This window comes from Leucoraja erinacea, chromosome 2 (genome assembly GCF_028641065.1).
Source record: "Leucoraja erinacea ecotype New England chromosome 2, Leri_hhj_1, whole genome shotgun sequence".
NCBI lineage: Eukaryota > Metazoa > Chordata > Chondrichthyes > Rajiformes > Rajidae > Leucoraja > Leucoraja erinaceus.
Window position 1 is genome coordinate 6,089,137 of NC_073378.1, and position 22,357 is coordinate 6,111,493.

General features: G+C 41.4%; 1 protein-coding gene and 1 long non-coding RNA gene across 3 annotated transcripts in view; one reads left to right on the forward strand and one right to left on the reverse strand.

The window, feature by feature from the left end:
* The window catches only part of LOC129706741 (uncharacterized), a 38,258-nt gene extending 28,540 nt beyond the window's left edge, over positions 1 to 9,718 (reverse strand). Inside the window, exon 1 of the long non-coding RNA XR_008725100.1 lies at positions 9,628 to 9,718. This is a non-coding gene — a long non-coding RNA (uncharacterized LOC129706741). The remainder of the gene's footprint in view (positions 1 to 9,627) is intronic.
* A 30-nt stretch (positions 9,719 to 9,748) lies between these two features.
* The window catches only part of exoc3 (exocyst complex component 3), a 28,433-nt gene continuing 15,824 nt past the window's right edge, over positions 9,749 to 22,357 (forward strand). Inside the window, exons 1-3 of one of the 2 annotated variants that reach the window (XM_055651195.1) lie at positions 9,749 to 9,897; positions 18,912 to 19,088; positions 21,694 to 21,913. In XM_055651195.1, the coding sequence (XP_055507170.1) occupies positions 18,945 to 19,088; positions 21,694 to 21,913 (364 nt within the window). In that variant the 5' untranslated portion in view covers positions 9,749 to 9,897; positions 18,912 to 18,944. Of the gene's footprint in view, positions 9,898 to 9,991; positions 10,149 to 18,911; positions 19,089 to 21,693; positions 21,914 to 22,357 lie in introns of those variants that run through there. The other variant, XM_055651204.1, reaches the window with a different exon arrangement.

A 22,357-nucleotide genomic window follows, 5' to 3' on the forward strand; every position in this document is an offset into this window, starting at 1 on the left:
AACTCATTGATGGTGAAATGATTTATTCTGTTTTAAATTTTCATTCTAGATTTAATAATTAACTAGACTTTACTTGACCTGTTTTGCCACTTCTGACCCAGTCTGCATCCTTGCCAATATGTTATAATTCAAGCCACAGTTCACATTAAAAAAACATTTCAATGGTAACACACGGTCCAGTTTGGAAGAAACATTTGTGTGCATCTTTATGACTGATGAAGCATCATAGATGTTCAAAATAAACTCACAAAATAGTGTTGATCTAATGTATGTTCCCTTCCAATGGTATTCAATCACATTGTTTATTTTGGTATAATTTTGGTTAGAACATTGGAATCATCTCATTTAAGGGCACAAAAAAAATAGAGCTCTCTCGGGACAGACAATTAGTTATTTTCATGACGTAAATGTAAAGCTTCATTATAAAGGTTCATTATTTTAATTAGATAGCTTCAAAATCCATGAAGCCACATGAGCTCAGAGAGATATTCACAGTTGTCACCTGTGGAAAAGTATCCGAAGATGAAAGGCAGCTGTGAAAATGTGACAACATCATTATACACAACTGTGAGAGAAGCAAAAGGTGCCAAATAAAGGGAAAGTTTCAAACCTGATGCCAAATAGTTAAATAATTTGATTTTTACAGCTACTTTCATGACTTCAGGCTTATCACCTGTCAAAGCTTCTACTAAGACATTATAACAAAATACTTGGCAGGCTTTCCAAGATAGCTTGGGAATTATCTTCCCCTAAGGGTGTGAGGAATAAGAGGAATCTCTTCCTTCTATTGATATCTAACTTACATCTGGTGAAACGGGCCATACAGCATTCGATCATAAATTTTCCAGTTGGCTGCTGGATCAGTTCACAATCTGCCAATTAGATTCTAGTGGTCATATATTCTCTATATCTAGCATTGCTTCACTGTCTCTATTTTCCAGGTTGTTTCTAGAGTAGGACATTTTATTTCACTTTTTTCCTGATGTGTCTCCTAACGCGATGGTACCCAGTTACGATGAAGTGTTGACAAACTGTTGACAGGCTTCATTGAATGTTGTTCTTGGTTTGATTGCTGCCATGTGTCAGTAACAAGGTATTGGTCGCCCATTTTCTAAAGCTACGAGGTCGAGGGCTGGGTTCCATCAAGCACATGAACTCAACAGCGTGACTGAGACCAGACCATCACCATGTATGGAATGCACAGAATAAACCACAAACTTAACTGTACATTCCTAACAGCATTCTTTGGTCACGAGACATTCCTAACGCAGATGGCATATATACTTCCCATTGACAGTTCACAGTAAAGATGGTGCTATAAAATGAATGGCTTGCTAGATTGCTCCAGTGGGTAGCTAGCAGATAACTGAGGACCGGGAGGGGCTGATACCCATCATTTCTCCCAAGCTCACAACTTCACCTACATCACTTCAAAAAATTGCTGTCTCCCATGAGTCAAGAATAGGTAAGACAATTGGCAAAGATTTAAAATTCCCATTTGCCTCAATGGTCAGTAAACCTTGACATTGTTTGAAGTTTGAGACTGGATTATAGATTAATTTGTCTTTGGGCAAAAGATATCTCCAACAATAAAAAAAAAAGTAGTCTTATGGAATGAGACAAACTGATATTGGTCAAAGATGAGGCACGGGCGTCCTCATAAAGAAAATACCAAATGCTAGTGCTTACGTGCAGTAGATATTTTGAAGGCAAAGGGAATTTTGGTCTTCATGGAAATGGGGATGGTATTAGAATATAAATATTTTGTGATAACCATAACTATGAGACTATACCTAGGTTAGTTTGCAGAGTTTTAGTCTCCCCGTTTCATGAAAGAGATGCTTCCATAGAGGTAGTGCAGTGAAGATTCAATTGAATGGTTATTAGGATGAAGCACGTACATAATTCCGCAGTTGCCTTTACTTTTCATTTGGTAAATGAGAGATAATACTGTGAGAATGTCTCCCCCTGATGGAGGTCTGGAAATAAGCAACATTATGAACATTCCATGCTAATGATGTTTAATCTTCAGGATTCTGGACCAAAGAGAGCTGAAAAATGATGGTGAATCACAAAGGACATTCAAGACCAAGTAAGATAAATTATTGGATTTCAATATTGCATTATATTGGGCTGAAAAATGTTGAAGCTGGCAACTGGATCTTACTGAGTAGTGGAGCAGGATCCCACTGTTTTATCCAACAGTAGCTTAAATTAGGAAAGGGACCAGGCAGGGTGCAGTCATGATAGTGAGAAGTGGATGACAATGATCCGCTTGGTCTAAGTATAGAGTACGCTGTGGCACTGGCATAGTTAACCCCCATGCTATGCTAAAGATTCTGAGGTATGTGTGCAATTTCCACCATATCAGTGGAGGAATTTAAATTCAGTTGATTAATCCTGTTCTGCCTGTTGTTTGGCAGATGGTGGAGTGCGTCTTTCTACTTGCATATTACAAGGTACAGTAATACTTTGATTAGTGCTCTAGTTACGTTTCTAAAATATGGAACATGGAACTGACCCTATGCGCTCATTATAAAGTAGCATAAATGGTGATCTGATCATGTTATTTTTAACTCACTTATCACTAACTCATGCTAACTCACTTTACATTGACCATGCAGAAACTGTGTATGTCCTACCCATGTTGTTAGTGCCTACACATTACACAGTATCACAGTACAATGTGTCCTAGCCCTTGCATTGGAGTAGGGTTCCTCTCCAGGCTTAGTCCCAAATCTTAGCAATGAGAAGCACCGCCGCTTGGTCTTTGCTACATATCACGTTCATTGCTCCGTGCAGTACCGTTTCCAAACACAACTCTGAAGAAGGGTTTCGGCCAGAAAAGTTGCCTATTTTCTTCGCTCCATAGATGCTGCTGCACCCGCTGAGTTTCTCCAGCTTTTTTGTGTACCTTCGATTTTCCAGCATCTGCAGTTCCTTCTTAAAACAACTATATTTTTGTTTGCTCCTCTCAATTAGGAGTGGCTTCCTGTTTCCACCAAAGATCCTATAGCGGAGCAAGATAGACCTTCTAAATGCAATGGGCTGATGTGTAGTACACAACGGAGCGGAACGTGGGCCTTTTTTTCCATCCATTTCAGTAACCCGGCTCGCAGTGTAATCAACGTTGCGGGGGAACAGTTTGTGTCAATAAATTATAATTCTGAAAATGAGGAGAAGATTTTTACCAAAGAACTTTTATTTTTACGAGGATGTTTCCGTGACCGGCTCCCATCCCCGCACTAGTATTTTTGCTCCGCGATGGGATATTTGGTGCGGAGGCGGAAGCTGGTTACTGAAATGGGGCTGAAAATTACCCAGGAATCTGCCCATGATCGTACTACGTCTTTTTCGTTGAGTGATCTATATTGCTCACTATAGGATCTTTGGTTTTCACTGTGTTTTATCAGTTGGCTCAAGCACCCTGCAGCCCCGCTCTCACCCAAAGAAGCAGGAAGAAGTTAATTACTATTTTAATGCTCATAAAACTCCTCAGTTGAAGGACAAATAGGCATGCCTAATAAATGTTATAGAAACATAGAAAATAGGTGCAGGAGTAGGCCATTCGGCCCTTCGAGCCTGCACCGCCATTCAATATGATCATGGCTGATCATCCAACTCAGTATCCCGTACCTGCCTTCTCTCCATACCCCCTGATCCTCCCAGCCACAAGGGGCCACATCTAACACACTCTTAAATATAGCCAATGAACTGGCCTCAACTACCCTCTGTGGCAGAGAGTTCCAGAGATTCACCACTCTCTGTGTGAAAAATGTTTTTCTCATCTCGGTCCTAAAGGATTTCCCCTCTATCCTTAAGCTGTGACCCCTTGTCCTGGACTTCCCCAACATCGGGAACAATCTTCCTGCATTTAGCCTGTCCAACCCCTTAAGAATTTTGTACGTTTCTCTAAGATCCCCCCTCAATCTCCTAAATTCTAGCGAGTACAAGCCGAGTCTATCCAGTCTTTCTTCGTATGAAAGTCCTGACATCCCAGGAATCAGTCTGGTGAACCTTCTCTGCACTCCCTCTATGGCAATAATGTCCTTCCTCAGATTTGGAGACCAAAACTGTACACAATACTCAAGGTGTGGTCTCACCAACACCCTGTACAACTGCAGTAGAACCTCCCTGCTCCTATACTCAAATCTTTTTGCTATGAATGCTAACATACCATTTGCGTTCTTTACTGCCTGCTGCACCTGCATGCCTACTTTCAATGACTGGTGTACCACGACACCCAGGTCTCGTTGCATCTCCCCTTTTCCTAATCGGCCACCATTTAGATCAAGTCAAGTCAAGTTTATTTGTCACATACACATACGAGATGTGCAGTGAAATGAAAGTGGTAATGCTCGCGGACTTTTGTGCAAAAGACAAACAACAAAACAACCAAAGATAAAGTCTGCTTTCCTGTTTTTGCCACCAAAGTGGATAATCTCACATTTATCCACATTATACTGCATCTGCCATGCATTTGCCCACTCACCCAGCCTATCCAAGTCACCTTGCAGCCTCCTAGCATCCTCTTCACAGCTAACACTGCCCCCCAGCTTCGTATCATCCACAAACTTGGAGATGTTGCATTCAATTCCCTCGTCCAAATCATTAATATACCTGAAAAGGACCCGTTATCTATATCAATGATGCTAACATCCCATGAAGATAGACAAAATCTGGAGAAACTCACCGGGTGAGGCAGCATCCATGGAGTGAAGGATTAAGCGACGTTTCGGGAGATGGGTCTCGAGCCGAAACGTCGCCTATTCCTTCGCTCCATAAATGCTGCCTCACCCGCTGAGTTTCTCCAGCATTTTTGTCTATCTTCAATTTTTCCAGCATCTGCAGTTCTTTCTTAAACACTAACATCCCATGAGGACATTTAAAGAAATCCTGATCCACCATATTCAAATCTCTGTAGGTCTACTCTTGGCATTAGTGATACTGCTGCATGTAAATCACATTTCCTGTATACAACCTTTGAGAGAAACTCAGTGTTGAAGCTTATGGTACATTAAACGTCATAAAGATCTAACCCATTTTCTTATTTGTGCTATTCTGCTGAGCAACATATTCTCAAGATCATAGTGACGTTGAACAATTCCTTCTATCGGGGCAATCAGCACCTGCAAAACAGTCACTTAGGAGTCAAATTTCTAGGCAAATATCAGTGCATTGTTAGATAAAGTGTTGATGTAAATGGCAGTTATGGGAGTTGAATATTTTGTAAAATAAAGCAATGAATGCTTTTAGGACATAAGTCCGTTAAAAAACATATTATAACTTAATTTGGTAATTGTACATAATGTGTCCATAGGATGTGTAACCTGCTCCACGGTATGTAATTGATGCAAATAGCACTGTTAAAAACTTTGGAAAAGAGGTTGGATAACACTTTGAGCGATAGAGAGGTGAGAGGAGGTAGACACATGAATTTACATATCATTTGGTTGTAGGCTACCCAAGCAGAATACGAGGTGCTGTTCTTCCAGTTTGCATGTGGCTTCACTGTGGAAATGGAGGCCAAGGACAGAAAGGTCAGTATTGGAATTGGAAGGGGAGCTCCAGCAGGCCTTGACAGATAGAATGCTAGTGTTCAGCAAATTGATAGCCTAGTGTTCAGTTGGTCTTGCAGACGTGCAGGATTCCACATTGGGAGTACCAAATGCAATAGACGAGGTTGAAAGAGGAAGCTGAAGAGTTCTATTTGAAGAACAAACATTGGCATAGTCCAGTTTGACCAACAAATTGGTTCTGGGCTTTTATTCCTTGTAGGTGTAGAAATGCTTAAAATAAATTTGAATACACAAATCTTAATAAAAATATACTTATTTCTAGTGCAGTAGCGTCATATTTCCATAGAAACGTACCAACTGTGCTTACCCCTTTGACATATACGGCCTACCCCTTTGACGTACACCTTCCTCTATAAATTCACGTTTATTTGGGTACTTTATAGATAGTTTGTGATCAAGAATTAGGTAGCTGATGAGGATAATGCAAGAACTGAATGTACCTATCGGGACAGTTGGGCGAGTAGTTTATGAGGTAGTGTGCCCCTTCTGCCATTTTCACAATGATTCATGTGCTCTCAATGCTCAGTGGTATCTGAAATGCATCTTTTCCATGCTGACCATTCTTGCACATTTTTCAAGGAATCTTTGAGAAATAACCTTGAATATTTTCATTTGTCCTCCTGATGATCTCTTATGATAGAGATTGAAACAGAGAGTCATTTTTATAATCTGTTATTAGACATGCAAACAACATTTCATGCCCAGGAATCCAACGAGTCTCAATATATGAGCAAAACACAAAATGTTGGAGGAACTCAGTGTGTCAGGCAGCATTTGAAAAGGGAATGGACAGCCAACATTTCTGGTCAGGACCATTCTTCTTACTGATTGCTGGGAGTGTTGACATGTGAGAAGGCACATACATTGATTTCCTCTTCATTACAGTGAATAATTCACTGGATGTGATATGGATATTTTAATGGTGAAGATTGGGCAAATTCTTGATTGGAAAGGATAAAGGGGTTTATGGGGAGAAGGCAGGAGAATGGAGTTTTGAGGCAAAGATAAATCCGCCATGATTGAATGGCAGGAGTAGACTTGATGGGCTGAACGGCGTAATTTTACTCCCAGAACTTATGAATTTCACAGATATTCACTGGGTTCCTCACCTTGCACTATCAAAAGATGAGCAACTATCAGAGATCATATAAGGTGAACTATTTAGGCATGTTTCAAAACTTACCTTCAGCGGCACTGCAGTTCTGCCACTGGCCGTGTGCACGACTTTGGCGCCTTTGAGGAGGGGGGCGGGATTAACATGCCGTTTTCTCCTGCCTGTCCACGATATATTTTCTCGAACTTCTACCTAATGCTGAAAATTCATACCAACTGCCGTTCTCGAAATTAAAACAAAACGCGGAACAATTTCAGCGCAGGAGTAAAATAAAATGCGACTTCTAATGCCGTCAACGCAGGTAACGGAACGGATCTCACGTACGGGACAAAGCAAGGTAAGTTGTTTATTTTTACATATAAACTTGCTTCTTAGGATGGCTTTAGTCAAAATTTCACGTTGCGAAAATGTGATTTGGGCCCCATACGAACCGGCAGTGTTTTTCCTGACGACATGGGGTTTAAATTCACCGCAAACCGCAACGTTCCAAACGATCGCGTTCCATAAAACTCCACTCGCAAAATGGCCATTAATTTAATTCAACACTAAATTCCTTCCATTTGGCCTATAAATTAATGACAATGAGATTTAAAAATAATGTTATATTGTGAATCCTTGTGTGAATGTTCTTTGGACACTCCGGCTATTTAAAAATGTTAACCTTTTCTTAAGAAATGTATAGATGCTTAGATCTAGTAATTGAATTTTGTAATTAGCTATAATTAGGTAACTAATTATATGCTTTCATTTCAGATCACCCAAGTAAGATTATTTCATATTTGTTTCAGAATGCTTCAATCTATAATAACTGAAAATTTATTTCAGTTCTCTTAATTTTTAAGAAAGTTATGGGCTTCTGACTGTCCTCGAAACCAAAGATTATAGAGGAGCTAGGATCTTTGCTCGAAACTGTCCTCAGTTACCTTTTTTAATACTGAAGATATGAAAGTGAATTAGGTGTCAAATTAAACTTATTTTTATTTTATTTTATTATTTATTTCGAACAGAATAAAATAATAAAAACTAAGTGTGAAACAGCATACAAGAAACAAAACAAAAATATTTATAAAGTGTCATAAACAATATCTATAAATAAATGAAATTGTATGTGTCCAAAAAGGAGCAGGAAGAAGCCAAAGCTTATTAATTAATAATAATAATAATAAATTTTATTTATGGGCGCCTTTCAAGAGTCTCAAGGACACCTTACAAAAATTTAGCAGGTAGGGGAAAAACATGTAAGCGGAATGAAATAAATAGTAGAGACATGACTAGTACACAAATTAAAGACAGAATACAATACAAAACACAGTATGAGGCAATTCAAGCACAGATGAAAAGGGACGGCACGTGGGGCTAAGGATAGGCAGAGGTGAAGAGATGGGTCTTGAGGCGGGACTGGAAGATGGAGAGGGACACGGAATTGCGGATCAGTTGGGGGAGGGAGTTCCAGAGCCTGGGAGCTGCCCTGGAGAAGGCTCTGTCCCACCCCTTATTCAACTGCTTGTAATTATCTTATACAAATTTAGCCACTATATGTAGGTATGTTACAAAACCTACCTGAATCGTCATTGGGAATCTGCCCTCAGCCATGTCTGCGATTTTGGCGCTGTTTGGAGGGGGCGGGTTTAAAACGCGATTTTTACTAGGCTGTTCTAACCACAGATGTTCAGCCTAGTAAATCATTAACGAAAAATCGCTGCAAGACCCGGTCGCAAAAGGTATTATTAGTTTTATAGGCCTCGAATAATAGTTATAATAATTTTAAAATGACTATCTCACTCCGCAACCTCTCGCAGCCCCAGGGTTTTATAAAGCAAACAATTAAAGGTATGTACCTTATTTTTTCATTAAATGGGGCATTTATATAACCCTGTAATTAAAGTTATCTATAGCGAGTAGTTCATTTTGGGCTTTTTATATCCCGCAGTATTTTTCTCGGCATTTGAGGGCACTAATCCAGCGCGATGCGAACGTTCTAAACCAGCGCGTTCACATGAACCCACTAGAAAGCCGATTTAAATGGGCATTTATTTACAGCAATTGAACACTAAATTCCTTCCATTTGGCCTATAAATTAATGTAAATTAGATATAAAAATCATGTTATATTGTGAATTATTTGTGAATAATCTTTGGACACTTAGGCTATTTAAAAATGTTAATCTTTCCTTAAGAAATGGGCGTTTGACTATCCAAGATCACAGCTTTTTTGTAATGTCCATTGAAAATCAATAGGGAACAAGATGCTAATTTCCGAGTATGAAAATGGCCATAACTTTTTTAATACGAGATATGAAAGTGAATTTGGTGTCAAATTAAACTTATTGTTATGCTTTATCTGATGGGATTGCAGACTTGATTTTTAAATCTCAAAATTTTGTAACATTGCTAGAAGAGATGGGTCTTGAGGCGGGATTGGAAGATGGTGACGGACACGGAATTGCGGATCAGTTGGGGGAGGGAGTTCCAGAGCCTGGGAGCTGCCCTGGAGAAGACTCTGTCCCACCCCTTATTCAACTGCTTGTAATTATCTTATAGGGTGATTTCACGAAAAGTCACTGGAGCGTAGATCCGCACCCACGTGACTGAAAATCTCAACTGGAGTACATGCTATACATCGGTACATGTTAGTGGATGGGAAATGCAAATTTAGCAGCTATATGTACACCATATGTACACCAGCCACTCTGTGTACACCAAATTAATGTTTATCTGATGGGATAAAATGCAGACTTGATTTAAAAAATCTCAAAATGTTGTAACATTTGCTAAACTATTGGTGCAATGAAGATAGTCACAAAAAGCTGAAGTAACTCAGCGACAGCATCTGTGGGGGGGGACGGAACAGGGGGCGTTTCTGGGTCGAGACCCCGGAAATAGCAGCAAGAGGTCGGTGTTCTGGCTGAGCATAGACACGAAAAAGCTGGAGTACCTGAGCGGGACAGACAGCATCACTGGAGAACAAGGAACAGGCGACGTTTGTGGTCGAGACCCTTCTGCAGACTGAGAGTCCGGGGGGGCGGCGGGGACACGACGCCAGCTCCTCGCTGAGCATTGCGGGATATGTAGTTCGGCTGCGTAACTACATGCCCCAACGAGCTCGGCGTTGAAACTACATCCCCCAACGAGCTCGGCGGCGGCGGCGGCGGCAGGTGTTGGCTGGCTGGTTGTCCGGCGGTGCGGGGGTCGGCGCGTGCCCTGAGTTCGTATGAGGTTCCATTCCATTCCGTTATTGTCTCGCGCCCTCCCCTCCCCTCCCGCGCAGCTCGAGCCCGGTCAACCGCCAACGGCCCCGGCCCCGGCACCACAACCACAACCCGCGGCCGACTACAGCCCGCGGCCTGGCGAGGAAAAGACACCTCGACACGACCAGGGAGATCAAGGAGAGTTACCCGGTGTCAATTGGGTGCCATCCCATCCCGGGCTCTGGCAGTTTGTGCCGGGGCTTTGACGGTTTGTTCACGGCGCGCGGATCTCCGGCATCATCTTCCAATGTCGTCCTTGGTTTGAGGCTCTGGCAGCCTGTGTTGTTGTTATTGCTGTTTCTGCTTTGTGACAGGGTGTAGCTGCAATTCAGTAACATGCACTGCTGGGTCTACTGCAGACTTAATTAATAATGACAACTGTTTCCCATTGCAGTTTTAGTGTCTGACACCGTGTTCAAAGTGAGTTTCTTGTCATGTGTCCCTGATCATTGATCCCTGAGGCCAGTTCATTGGCTATATTTAAGAGGGAGTTAGATGTGGCCCTTGTGGCTAAAGGGATCAGGGGTATGGAGAGAAGGCAGGTACGGGATACTAAGTTGGATGATCAGCCATGATCATATTGAATGGCGGTGCAGGCTCATAGGGCCGAATGGCCTACTCCTGCACCTATTTTCTATGTTTCTATAGGACAATGGACAATGAAATTCTTGCTTTGCTTCAGCACAACAGAACATAGTAGGCATTGGCTACAAAAACAGATCAGTGTGTACATATACCATTATAGAGTGTCCATATACCATTATCATTCCTAATATCATATATCATTGCTATTCATATATCATTGCTATTCATATATCATTGCTTCATATATCATTGCTACTCCACGCTGTCAGAAGTTTGCGCGTCTTGCCAGTTATTACAATCCCGGGCTGGTTGTGATGTTTACATGGTGAACAACATTGTGATAGAATCAGAGTCCAGTGCCTGGGGATGTTATGTTCCCTATTGTAGTGTATTGTATTTTTTGTGCTCTGGCTTTGTCATTTGCATGGGATGTGAAGGCAGACCTTCAGTGGATAACAAAAACTCGTGGATATCGTTCATGATCTCTCCTACGTCTAGACATCAGCATAAGGTGTTATCATTCCTAAATCACAGCTCTGTAAACTTTCAGCATAGCGTGATTGCAATGGTCAGAAAGGATCTTGCTAAAATTCTCCTGTCTCTAATCTTCATTCTAATAATATCTGTAAATTGAAGGCTTCTGAAATTCCATAGGCCCAACTCAAAGTGGTGACAATTTGTTGCTGGTCGTCTTTTAGCATTTGAGGTGTGCTATTTGCTTTGCCTGAAGTTGTTGAGACTGGGACACTTTCCATGCATTGAGCCTCATTCAGAGCTCATGCTTGCTGTAGTTCCATATAATTCTGTTCTGTCCAAATGAGAGAGATGGATTCATGGTCCTTTTCTGGCTAAACCTCAAGCCAAAGTCTCACTAAACATGTATGGCACATGAGAGGTTCCTGGGCTCTATTTCCTAACAACAGACACCCAATCGCATGATGTGTGTCAAGATATGTGTATGGATCAGCAAATAACAAGGTATGAGTCGTTCCTGTTTTGTGGGCGATATTGTACCATAAGAATGGACATGGCATTCCTGAAGGATAATTTGGAAACTTTAATGCAACATGAACAAATAGACATAAGATTGACATAATATCTTCCTAGGAATATCTTGCATCCAGGAATGCACTCCCTTAGGGGCAGATTCGTATTAATCTATTTAAGTATATTGGAGATTGAACTTGCTGATCTTCAGAAATAAGAATATTATCAGTGAGCCAACCTGGTCCTTGGCTATAATTTTCTGAGGTATGTTACCCTTAGCATTCATTACAGAATTCCATTTACATTTTAATATTCTAATTGCCTGACAATGGTTAAACATGAAAAAAATATAGAGCAATGGATGGCTCCTAGAATGCATGTCCACTGTTTCCTAAGGGTATTGGACAGGTTCTCTTTAATAGTTGTGGTATCAAACACTGGAGTATAGAGATCATGTTAGAATTATTACATTGGCTAGATTATATGAAGGCTGTGATTGCAATTGAAACTTGGGCATGCTGCCAGTTTGAATAATTATAGTGAGCAGAAGGCACTGGCTAGGTTGAGTTTGATTTCTTTGGATCAAATAAAAATCTGGATAATTTGAGGTATGTATGGTGAAATGGGTGATATTTGTCCTTGCCTTGAGAGAACAGAAAACTTCAAATAGCCCTTGCTTTCCCTCTATATCCTCTCCCCCTTCCCAGTTCTCCCACCAATCTTACTATCTCCGCCTACATTCTATTTTTGTCCCGCCCACTCCCCTGCCATCATTCTGAAGAAGGGTCTCGACCCGAAACGTCACCTATTCCTTCTCTCCAGACATGCTGCCGGTCCTGCTGAGTTACTCCAGCATTTTGTGTCTATCATCGAGGATAACTTCATGTTGGTAGAAGGATCAGAGTGGGTTGAGAATTCTAGCCTTCATTTGATAGGGGTATGGATCTCACTGCCTGCAAAGTTAGTTGGAGCAGTAGTAATTCTTGTATTCAATTTAAAATGAATGAGCATTTTCTGGGAGAGTCATGAATTAGGGAATATTGCCACAAAATAAAATGCGGATCATTTAAAACTGAGGAGCATAGAAACTGCTCTCAGGGGGTAGTGAATTTCTGGAATTCTCTGCCCCAAGGGTGGTGAAGGCAAGACCATTAGATATATTTAAGATGGAGATAGATAATTCCTTGACCTTTCAAAATACAGGGTTTTGAGGAACTGGCACAGAAGGGCACTGAATCAGCCATGATTGTATTGATTGGCAAGGCAGCCTTGAAGGGCCGGGTGACCTACTTGTGTTTTTTTTTTGTGTTATTGTTTTAATCTAAGGCTATGAGCTAAGAACTAGGTTAACTTTAAAGTCTGCATTTGGTTGGCAGAGCTGAGTTTCATTGTTATAAATTTCTATGATCTAATTGTGTGAATAAACTCTGCGTTGTTACAGTATTGAAGGTAGCAAATTTTGTTTTTAACTTGTACATATAGATTAGAATGATGCAGCAGGGAAACATGCCCCTCATCCCAACTTATCCATGCCGGCCAAGATGCACCATCTGCACCCTCTTAATGACATCTTTCCTATAGCAGTCTGGCCAAAACTGATCACAATACTTCAAGTGTGGTCTCACCAACATCTTGTACAACTGTAACATAATGTCCCATGTCCATAAGCAATTCCTTGACAGACAAAAGCCTCCTTCACCACCAATTCACATCGGACACCATTTTCAGAGAACTGTGTCCTTGTACCCCTAAGTCCCTCTGCTCTTCAACTCTCCCCAGGGCCCATCCATTAACTGTAAAGGTCCTACTTTGGTTTGACATCCCAAAATTCAATACCTTACATTTATCTGAATTAAACTCCATTAGCTATAACATCTGCTTTAGTATCATCTACAAACCTACTAATCATGCATTGTACATACTCAGCCAAATCACTGATATAGATGGCAAACATCAATGGGCCCAGCACTAATTGCTGAGGCACACCAATAGTTATAAGCCTCCAGTCCAATAAACAACCTGCCATCCACTGCATCCTACCATTAAGCCACTCTTACACCCAGCTAGTTAGCTCCCCCTGGATCCCATGTGCTCTAACCTTCCAGAGCTGCCTACCATTAAAAGTCTTGCCTGGATAGAGTGGGTGTGATGATCCCAGTAGTGGGATAGTCTAGGACCAGAGATCATTGCCTCAGTATTAAAAGGAAGGATATGAGGAGAATTTTCTTTAGTCAGTGGGTGGTGAATCTATGCAATTCAGTGCCACAGAAGGCTGTGGAGTCCATCAATTGATAATTTTAAGGCAGAAATACATAGATTCTTGATTAGTACAGGTATTGGGTTTGGGGGAGAAGGCAGGTGAATGGGGTTAAGAGGGAAACTTAGATCAACCATGATTGAATGACAGAGGAGACTTGATGGGCTGAATGGCCTAATTCTGGTCCTATCACTTATGAAGTTCACATACACCATGTTTATGGCCTTCACCTTGTCAACCATCCTTGTTATTTCTTTAAAAAACTCAAATTAAATCATGAGACATGATCTCCTTCACACAAAACTATCCCTAATTAATCTATCTTTCCAATGCATTAATCCTTTCCAGTAACTCTCCTACATAGATGTTAGGCTTGTTGGCTGATAGATCCCAGTTTTTTCCTCATGTCTAATGATGATTCATATATCTCAGGCAAGATTCGTAGAGTTATACAGGAACGTGGCCCTTCAGCCCAACTCGTCCATGCCGACCAAGATGTCCCATCTAAGCTAATTGCATTTGCCTGTTTGGCCCGTATCCATTTTGCAACAACTTCTTATCTAGGAAGCATATTCATTGTGGAACTTGCCCATCACATGCGGCTCCACAGAGAGAGGACCACTTTGGATTCTGAGGGACCTATTCTGTCTCTAGTTGCTCCTTACCTCTTTATATATTGATAAAATCTCTCTTGATTCTTAACATTATCTGTCAGAGCTATCTTATGTCCTCCCTTTTTGCCTTCATTTTCTCAGACAAATTCTGTGGAATTTTTGGTGCTAGTTATGTTCATGTAATAAAATTGCAGCTGCATTTTTGTTGTTTTGTTGAAGAATGGATCTGCAATGGATTAAAAAATTATCTGTCTAACAAAGACAGTATTTGGAACTGGAACTATTTCACACCTTGCAGTTTGATGTTGATTTCCTGCAGCTGGTACATTTCTGCTTTCTCTGAAAGAAGTACATCTTTAAAAAAAGTGGGGCATTCCTCACAGCCTCTGAGTGTCTGTGCTGTTACAATCTCTCGCTCTGCTTCTGCACTTCAACTAATTTATAACTGCCTTTTTGACTATTATTTAAAAAATCAATTGTTCACAGGATATTTAGTTTTATTCAGCAACCCTCTTGTCTGAGTATTCCTATTAGCAGCTTCACGCGTAAGCTAAAGAAAACTGGGGAAAACTTGCGAAATGTATAAAATACAAATGTTATATCAGTCTTGAGGAAAGGGCTCGACTGAAAATGTTGAATGCTCAATTTCCTCCAAAGTTGTTGGCTGACCCAGCAACTCAAAAGATTGAGTTTATTTGGAATAAAGTTCACTATCATGTCAGTTATGTAGGATGAAAAAGTAAATAGATCTCACGTTTTCTTAATGTATTTGCAAATGATGTGACTTCATGTTGTGAAACATTGCCATACTGTGCATATTCTAGGAACACAACCACCAGACCTCCCATCCCTCCCGATAACAACCACCTGTAATATGTATCTACAACTCTGAACAGACTGGGATGAAAGAAACAAAGTATAAGAACACTCCAGCCACTAAACAATAAGAACATGCATCCATCAAGCATACACTTTTTTTTTTAAACCTAAGTAATGGGCACAGCACAACGAGATTAACAGATTAGGAAGGAAAAAAATTGTCATTGTTTCTTGATTTTTGGACTTGAGTTTTAAAAGCCAGAATATTGTAGGAAAGTATTAAAGAATGAATGTAAGAGAAGGCGGAGTGAGGTTTCTTAATTTGGACCCAATAAGCATGTGGGAAGAAAGCATACATCATGGCACATTCAAGAATGTAGCAAAATAGAAGATCAGTGACATGCATTTCAAACTAGTAATAAAGCCACTTTTGCTTTAAGTAATTGAAGATTTTGTTTTTTAATGCAAGTTGAATCCCCAGCATCAGAAGCCTCCAGAAATTAGCAGAAATCTGAAGTGAATGTGAAGTACATTTTGTCCAATGTCTTATGCACCATCATCGGTGGCTAATTAAAGAAGTGAGGACAGTGTCCAAATAAAAGGGCTGTGTTGACTAAATAAATGTACTGTGGTCATTAACTGATTAACTTGGCTGATGAAATAAACGTAGCTAGATTAACAAGGAAAGCACAGAGCTTGCAAAAGGATGTGGAAATTTAGGAAGTTGACTGATGGAATATATTGTGTTATCTAAACATTTTGGGTTTGGGAAGGAAAATTAAAAAAAAATAAGTTAGCATTTAAATTGGGTGTTATTACAATTTTTTTCAGCAAAAGGAATTTCACGGTTTAAGTGCATTTAACTCTCGGGGATGGCATGCAAGTACAACAAATCATTAGGATGCCTATTGGAATACATAGTACGTAGCACAGCAACAGACCCTTCGGCACACAATGTCCATACTGAATATGATGCCAAGTTAAAATAATCTCTACCTGCACTGTGATTCATATCCCTTCATTTCCTGCATGTCCATGTGCCTATCCAAAAGCCTCTTAAATGCATTTCAAGTCGAGAGTCAAGAGGGTGTATTGTCATGTGTCCCAGATAAGCCAATTAAATTCTTGCTTGCTGGAGCACAACAGAATATTGTTGGCATATATGTATATATGTATATATATATATATATATACATACATAAATACACACACACACACACACACACACACACATATAAATAAACAGATAACGTGCAATAGGCTGTTCAGAGTTTGTTTGAAGTTGTGTTTAATAGGCTGATGGCTGTGGCGAAGTAGCTGTTCCTGAATCTGGATGTTGCAGATTTCAGGTTCCTGTACCTTCTACCTGATGGCAGCGGAGAGATGAGTGTGTGACCAGGATGGTGTGGGTCCTTGATGATGCTGGCAGCCTTTTTGAGGCAGCGACTGTGATAGATCCCCTCGATGGTAGGGAGGTCAGAGCCGGTGATGGCCTGGGCAGTGTTTACAACTTTTTGCAGCCTTTTCCGCTCCTGGACGTTCAAGTTGCCGAACCAAGCCACGATGCAACTGGTCAGCATGCTCTCTACTGTGCACCTGTGGAGGTTCGAGAGAGTCATCCTTAACATACCAACTCTCCGTAATCTTCTCAGAAAGTAGAGGTACTCGGTGTACTTTCTTTATAATTGCATCAGTGTGCTGGGACCAGGAGAGATCTTTGGAAATATGCACGCCCAGTAATTTGAAGTTCTTGACCCTTTCCACCATCGACCCGTTGATATAAACAGGATTGTGGGTCCCTATCCTACCCCTTCCAAAGTCCACAATTAGTTCCTTGGTTTTGCTGGTGTTGAGGGCCAGGTTATTTTGCTGGCACCATTTGGTCAATCGGTCAATCTCACTTCTATACTCTGACTTGTCCCCATCAGTGATACGTTATCAGCGAACTTGATGATGGAGTTTGAACTATGTCCGGCTACGCAGCCATGAGTATAGAGTGAGTACAGCAGGGGGCTGAGCACGCAGCCTTGAGGTGCTCCCGTGCTGATTGTTATCGTGGATGACACATTTCCACCAATACGGATAGACTGTGGTCTGTGAATGAGGAAGTCGAAGATCTAATTGCAGAGGGATGCGCAGAGACCCAGATCTGAGAGCTTGGTAACCAGCTTGGAGGGGATGATCGTATTAAATACCGAGCTGTAGTCAATGTATAACAGCCTGACATATGAGTTTTTGTTGTCCAAGTGGTCCAGAGTGGAGTGGAGGGCCAGTGAGATCGCATCCACCATTGATCTGTTGTGGCGGTAAGCAAACTGCAGTGGGTCCAGGTTTTTGTCGATGTAGGAGTTGATATGTGCCATAATCAACCTCTCAAAGCACTTCATCACCACAGACGTTAGTGCCACTGGTCGATAGTCATTGAGGCACATCACCTTGCTCTTCTTGGGCACCGGTATTATTGATGCCCTTTTAAAGCAGGTGGGAACCTCAGAAGTGAGAGATTGAAAATGTCCGTAAAGACTCCCGCCAGTTTGTTCGCACAGGTTTTTAAAACACGACCTGGTATACCATCAGGTCCGACGCTTTCCGAGGGTTCATGGCTCTGAAGGATCTTCTGACGTCGGCCCCTGTGACTGACCGAAAAACCATCACGGCGAATGGGGGCTCGGGAAGGCACATCAGTGTTCTCCCTATCATTTGTCATATCTTATCTTCCATTATCCCTGGCAGTGCGTTCCAGACACTCACCATTATCTGTGTTAAAAAAAAAAAGCTTGTCCATGCATCTGCTTTAAACTTTGCCCCTCTCACCTTAAACCTATGCCCTCTAGTCTTTTGATATTTCCTTCTAGGGGAAAAAAGGTTCTGACTGCCTACCCTATCTATGTCTCTCATAATGTTACATTCTTCTATCAGGTCTCCCCTCAGCCTTCAACACTCCAGAGAAAACTATTCAAGTGTGTCCAACCTCCGCATAACTAGAGTGATACAGTGTGGAAACAGGCCCTTAAGCCCAATTTGCCCACACCAGCCAAAATGTCCCAGCTACATTAGTCCCGCCTGCCTGCGTTTGGTCCATATCCCTCCAAACCTGTCCTATCCATGTACCTGTCTCACAGGTTTGTAAACGTTGGGATCGTCCCTGCCTCAACTACCTCCTCGAGCAACGTGTTCCATACACCCACCACCCTTTGTGTGAAAAAGTTACTCCTCAGTCCGCAATTTAATCTTTTCCCCTTCACCTTACACCTATGTCCTCTGGTCCTTGATTCCCTACTCTGGGAAAGAGACTCCGTGCATCTTACCCAACCTATTCTTCTCATGATTTTAAATACATCTGTAAGATCCTCCCCCTCATCCTCCTGCACTGCCAGGAATAGAGTCGCAGCCTACTCAACCTCTCCCTATAGCTCAGACCCTCAAGTCCTGGCAACATCCTCGTAAATCTTCTCTGTACCCTTTCCAGCTTGACAACTTATTTCCTATAACATGGTGCCCAGACCTTAACACAATACTCTAAATGGGGTCTCATCAACGTCTTATACTTTTGGTGCCTAGTCAACTTGACATTTGTCAAATGCACCTTATCATTGTGAGATATGCAAGAATTAAAAGATCAAATGAAAGGGCATAAACTAAACTAAAAATGCAGGAATGTGTAAAATATAATTTGACATAAACAAATGTCCTGCATTTTATTCCAAAGGTCTTAAACAATCTTGCAGTAGACATCGTGAACATGGAAGAAACTGATAGAGAAGCTGTATCGACAGCTGCACAACGTGTGGCTGGAATGCTTCAACGACCAGATCAACTGGACAAAGTGGAGCAGTATCGCAGAAGAGAAGCTCGGAAGAAGGCCTCTGTGGAAGCCAGGCTAAAGGTACGCTCCATAATGTTTAGGACAAAGAGCCATCTATTTATTTATTTGCCTCTGTACTCCACAATTTGAGATTTGTAATAGAAAAAAATCACGCGGTTAAAGTGCATCTTGTCAGATTTTATTAAAGGGTATTTTTATACATTTTTGTATCACCATGTAGAAATTACAGCTGTGTTTATACATACAGAGAAGAAATACTCATTGAGGACCTTACCCATCTCCCGTGGTGACCGGTTGACCGCTTTGTTTCCTTGAGGGTCCCTCTCTAGTTACCCTTTCCCCCCCGCTCCCTTATGTATTTGTAAAATCTCTTGAGATCGTCCTTAATGCTATTTGCCATAGCTATCTCCTGGCCCCTTTATGCCCTTCTGATTTCATTTTTTACTTTGCTCGCTAGTTCCTGAAACTCCTCCAGGGATGTATAGTTGATCCCAGCTACCTATACCTGTCCCATGCATCCTTCTTATTCGTGACCAATGCCTCAATTTCTCTCGTCAGCCAAGCTTCCTTACGTTTTCCTGCCTTGCCCTTCACTCCAATAGGAACATGCATATCCTGAGTTTTTTCCTGAACGTAATTAAATCTTCAATATACCAGGATGATTTTTCAGTTTGAGATCTATATCTTTATCTAAGTCTACTTCATTAAGCCTTAATGCACCCAAGGTCCTGAACCTCCTTATCCCTAAATTGCATGTAGTATTTCATGGTAACAGATCATTTTTGCTAATACATATCAAATTTGACTTTGCAGATAAACAGGTTAGATTTGTCTATCGTTTTAATCTTCAGAGTATATTTGTTCAAAATTTAAAATTTGCACAGAAATATGGCTCATCGTATGTTTACCTACAGTTTCCAAAATATGTTAGTGTACCTACCACATCAGTGTGGGATCATGTCATTTATCACTAACTGGGCTAATTAGTGGGCTAGAGTCCTAGAGTGATACAGTGTGGAAACAGGCCCTTCGGCTCAACTTGCCCAAACTGGCCACCATGTCTCAGCTCCACTAGTCCCACCTGCCAGCGCTTAATCCATATCCCTCCAAACATGTCCTATCAATGTACATGTCTAACTGTTTCTTGAATGTTGGGATAGTCCCAGCCTCAACTACCTTCTCTGGCAGCTTGTTCCTTACACGCTTTGTGTGGAAAAAGTTACCCCTCAGATTTGTATTAAATCTTTTCCCTTTCACATTGAACCTATGTCCTCTGGTCCTTAATTCTCCTACTCTGGGCAAGATATTTTGTGCATCTACCCGATCTATTCCTCTCATAATTTTATACACCTCTATAAGATCACCCCTCATCCTCCTCGCCTCAAGGAATAGAAACCCAGCTTACTCAAGCTCTCCCTACAGCTCAGACCCTCTAGTCCTGGCAACATCCTCGTAAATCTTCTCTGTACCCTTTCTATCTTGACAACATCTTTCCTATAACATGGTTCCCAGAACTGAACACAATACCTTAAATGTGGTCTCACCAACGTCTTATACAACTGCACCATGACTTCCCAACCTCTATGCTCAATACTCTGACTGATGAAGGCCAATGTGCCAAAAGCCTTTTTGACTACCTTATTTACCTGTGACTCGACCTTCAAGGAACCATGCACCTGCACTCCAAGATCGCTCTGCTCTACAACTAACCAGAGGCCTACCATTTACTGTGTAGGTCCTGCCCTTGTTAGACATCCCAAAATGCAACTTCTCACATTTCTCTGCATTAAATTCCATGAACCATTCCTCCGCCCACCTGGCCAATCGATCCAGATCCTGCTGCAATCGTTCACAACCATCTTCACTATCTGCAAAATCACTAACTTTTGTATCATCAGCAAACTTGCTAATCTTGCCCTTTATGTTCTCATCCAAATCATTGATGTAGATGACAAACAGTAACGGGCCCAGCACCGAACCCTGAGGCACACCACTAATCTCAGGCTTCCAGTACGAGAAGCAACCCTCTGCTTCCTTCCATGAAACCAATTTGCTATCCATTCAGCTATCTCTCATTGGATCGCTTGTCTTTTTTGTTTTTGTTTTCACTTTTAATTTCAGGTTTTTGTGTACCTTTTGTTGTGACTGTTGTGTTGTGACTGTCGGCAGATCAAATTCCCTCCGGAGATGAATAAAGTTTTATCATATCGTATCCCATGTGATCTAACCTTCCAGAGCAGCCTACCATACGGAACCTTGTCGAATGCCTTACTGAAATCCATGCATACAACATCTGCAGCTCTGCCCCTCATCGACCTTTTTGGACATGTCTTCAAAAAACTCAATCAGATTTGTGAGACATGACCGCCCATGTACAAAACCATGCAGACTATCCCTAATCAGCCTTTGCCCATTCAAATGCCTGTATAACCTTTCCCTCAGAATACTCTCTAGTAACTTTCCAACTAAAGATGTTCGGCTCACCGACCTATAGTTCCCAGCATTTTCCTTGCAGCCCTTCTTGAATAGAGGAACAACATTTGCCACCCTCCAATCTTCCGGCACCTCTTCTGTATTTCGAGATAGGATTTTTTTTCCAAGAGATTCTTGAATTAGTTTGTTTCTACCATGCAATCGTGTACATTTTTCTATTTAACTATTTCAGGCAGCTATTCAATCCCAGTTGGATGGAGTACGGACTGGGCTCAGTCAGCTTCACAATGCTTTGAATGATGTTAAGGATATCCAACATTCCTTGGCAGATGTCAGTAAGGACTGGAGACAAAGCATTAATACAATAGAGAACCTTAAGGATGTGAAAGATGCTGTGGTTCAGCATAGCCAGCTGGCAGCTGCGGTTGAAAACCTGAAAAACATTTTTTCAGGTAATTTCAGACTTTTAATAATAATAATAATAATAAATTTTATTTGCGGGCGCCTTTCAAAGTCTCAAGGATACCTTACAGAAAATTAACAAGAGAGAAAAAACATATAGTCGGAGTAAAATAAATAATAAGGACATCACCAATACACAAAATAAAGACAGAATTCGCTCCAAAGACAAAAAAATCAAAAACACAATGTGAAGAGAGAGCAGCGGCAGCTAAAGCGCGCCAGCGTCCACTCTCCCTTCCGACAGCCATCTTGGACACAAACTAACATATTCACATTACACACAAAAAATCATCCCCCCTCAATGCATACCACTGTGGGGGAAGGCACAATGTCCAGTCCCCATCCCCAGTTCTCCCAAAGTCAGGCCTATAGAGGCCCACGCTGTTGCCTCTACGGAGGCCCGATGTTTCTGGCCGTTCTGGCCGGGTGCTGTT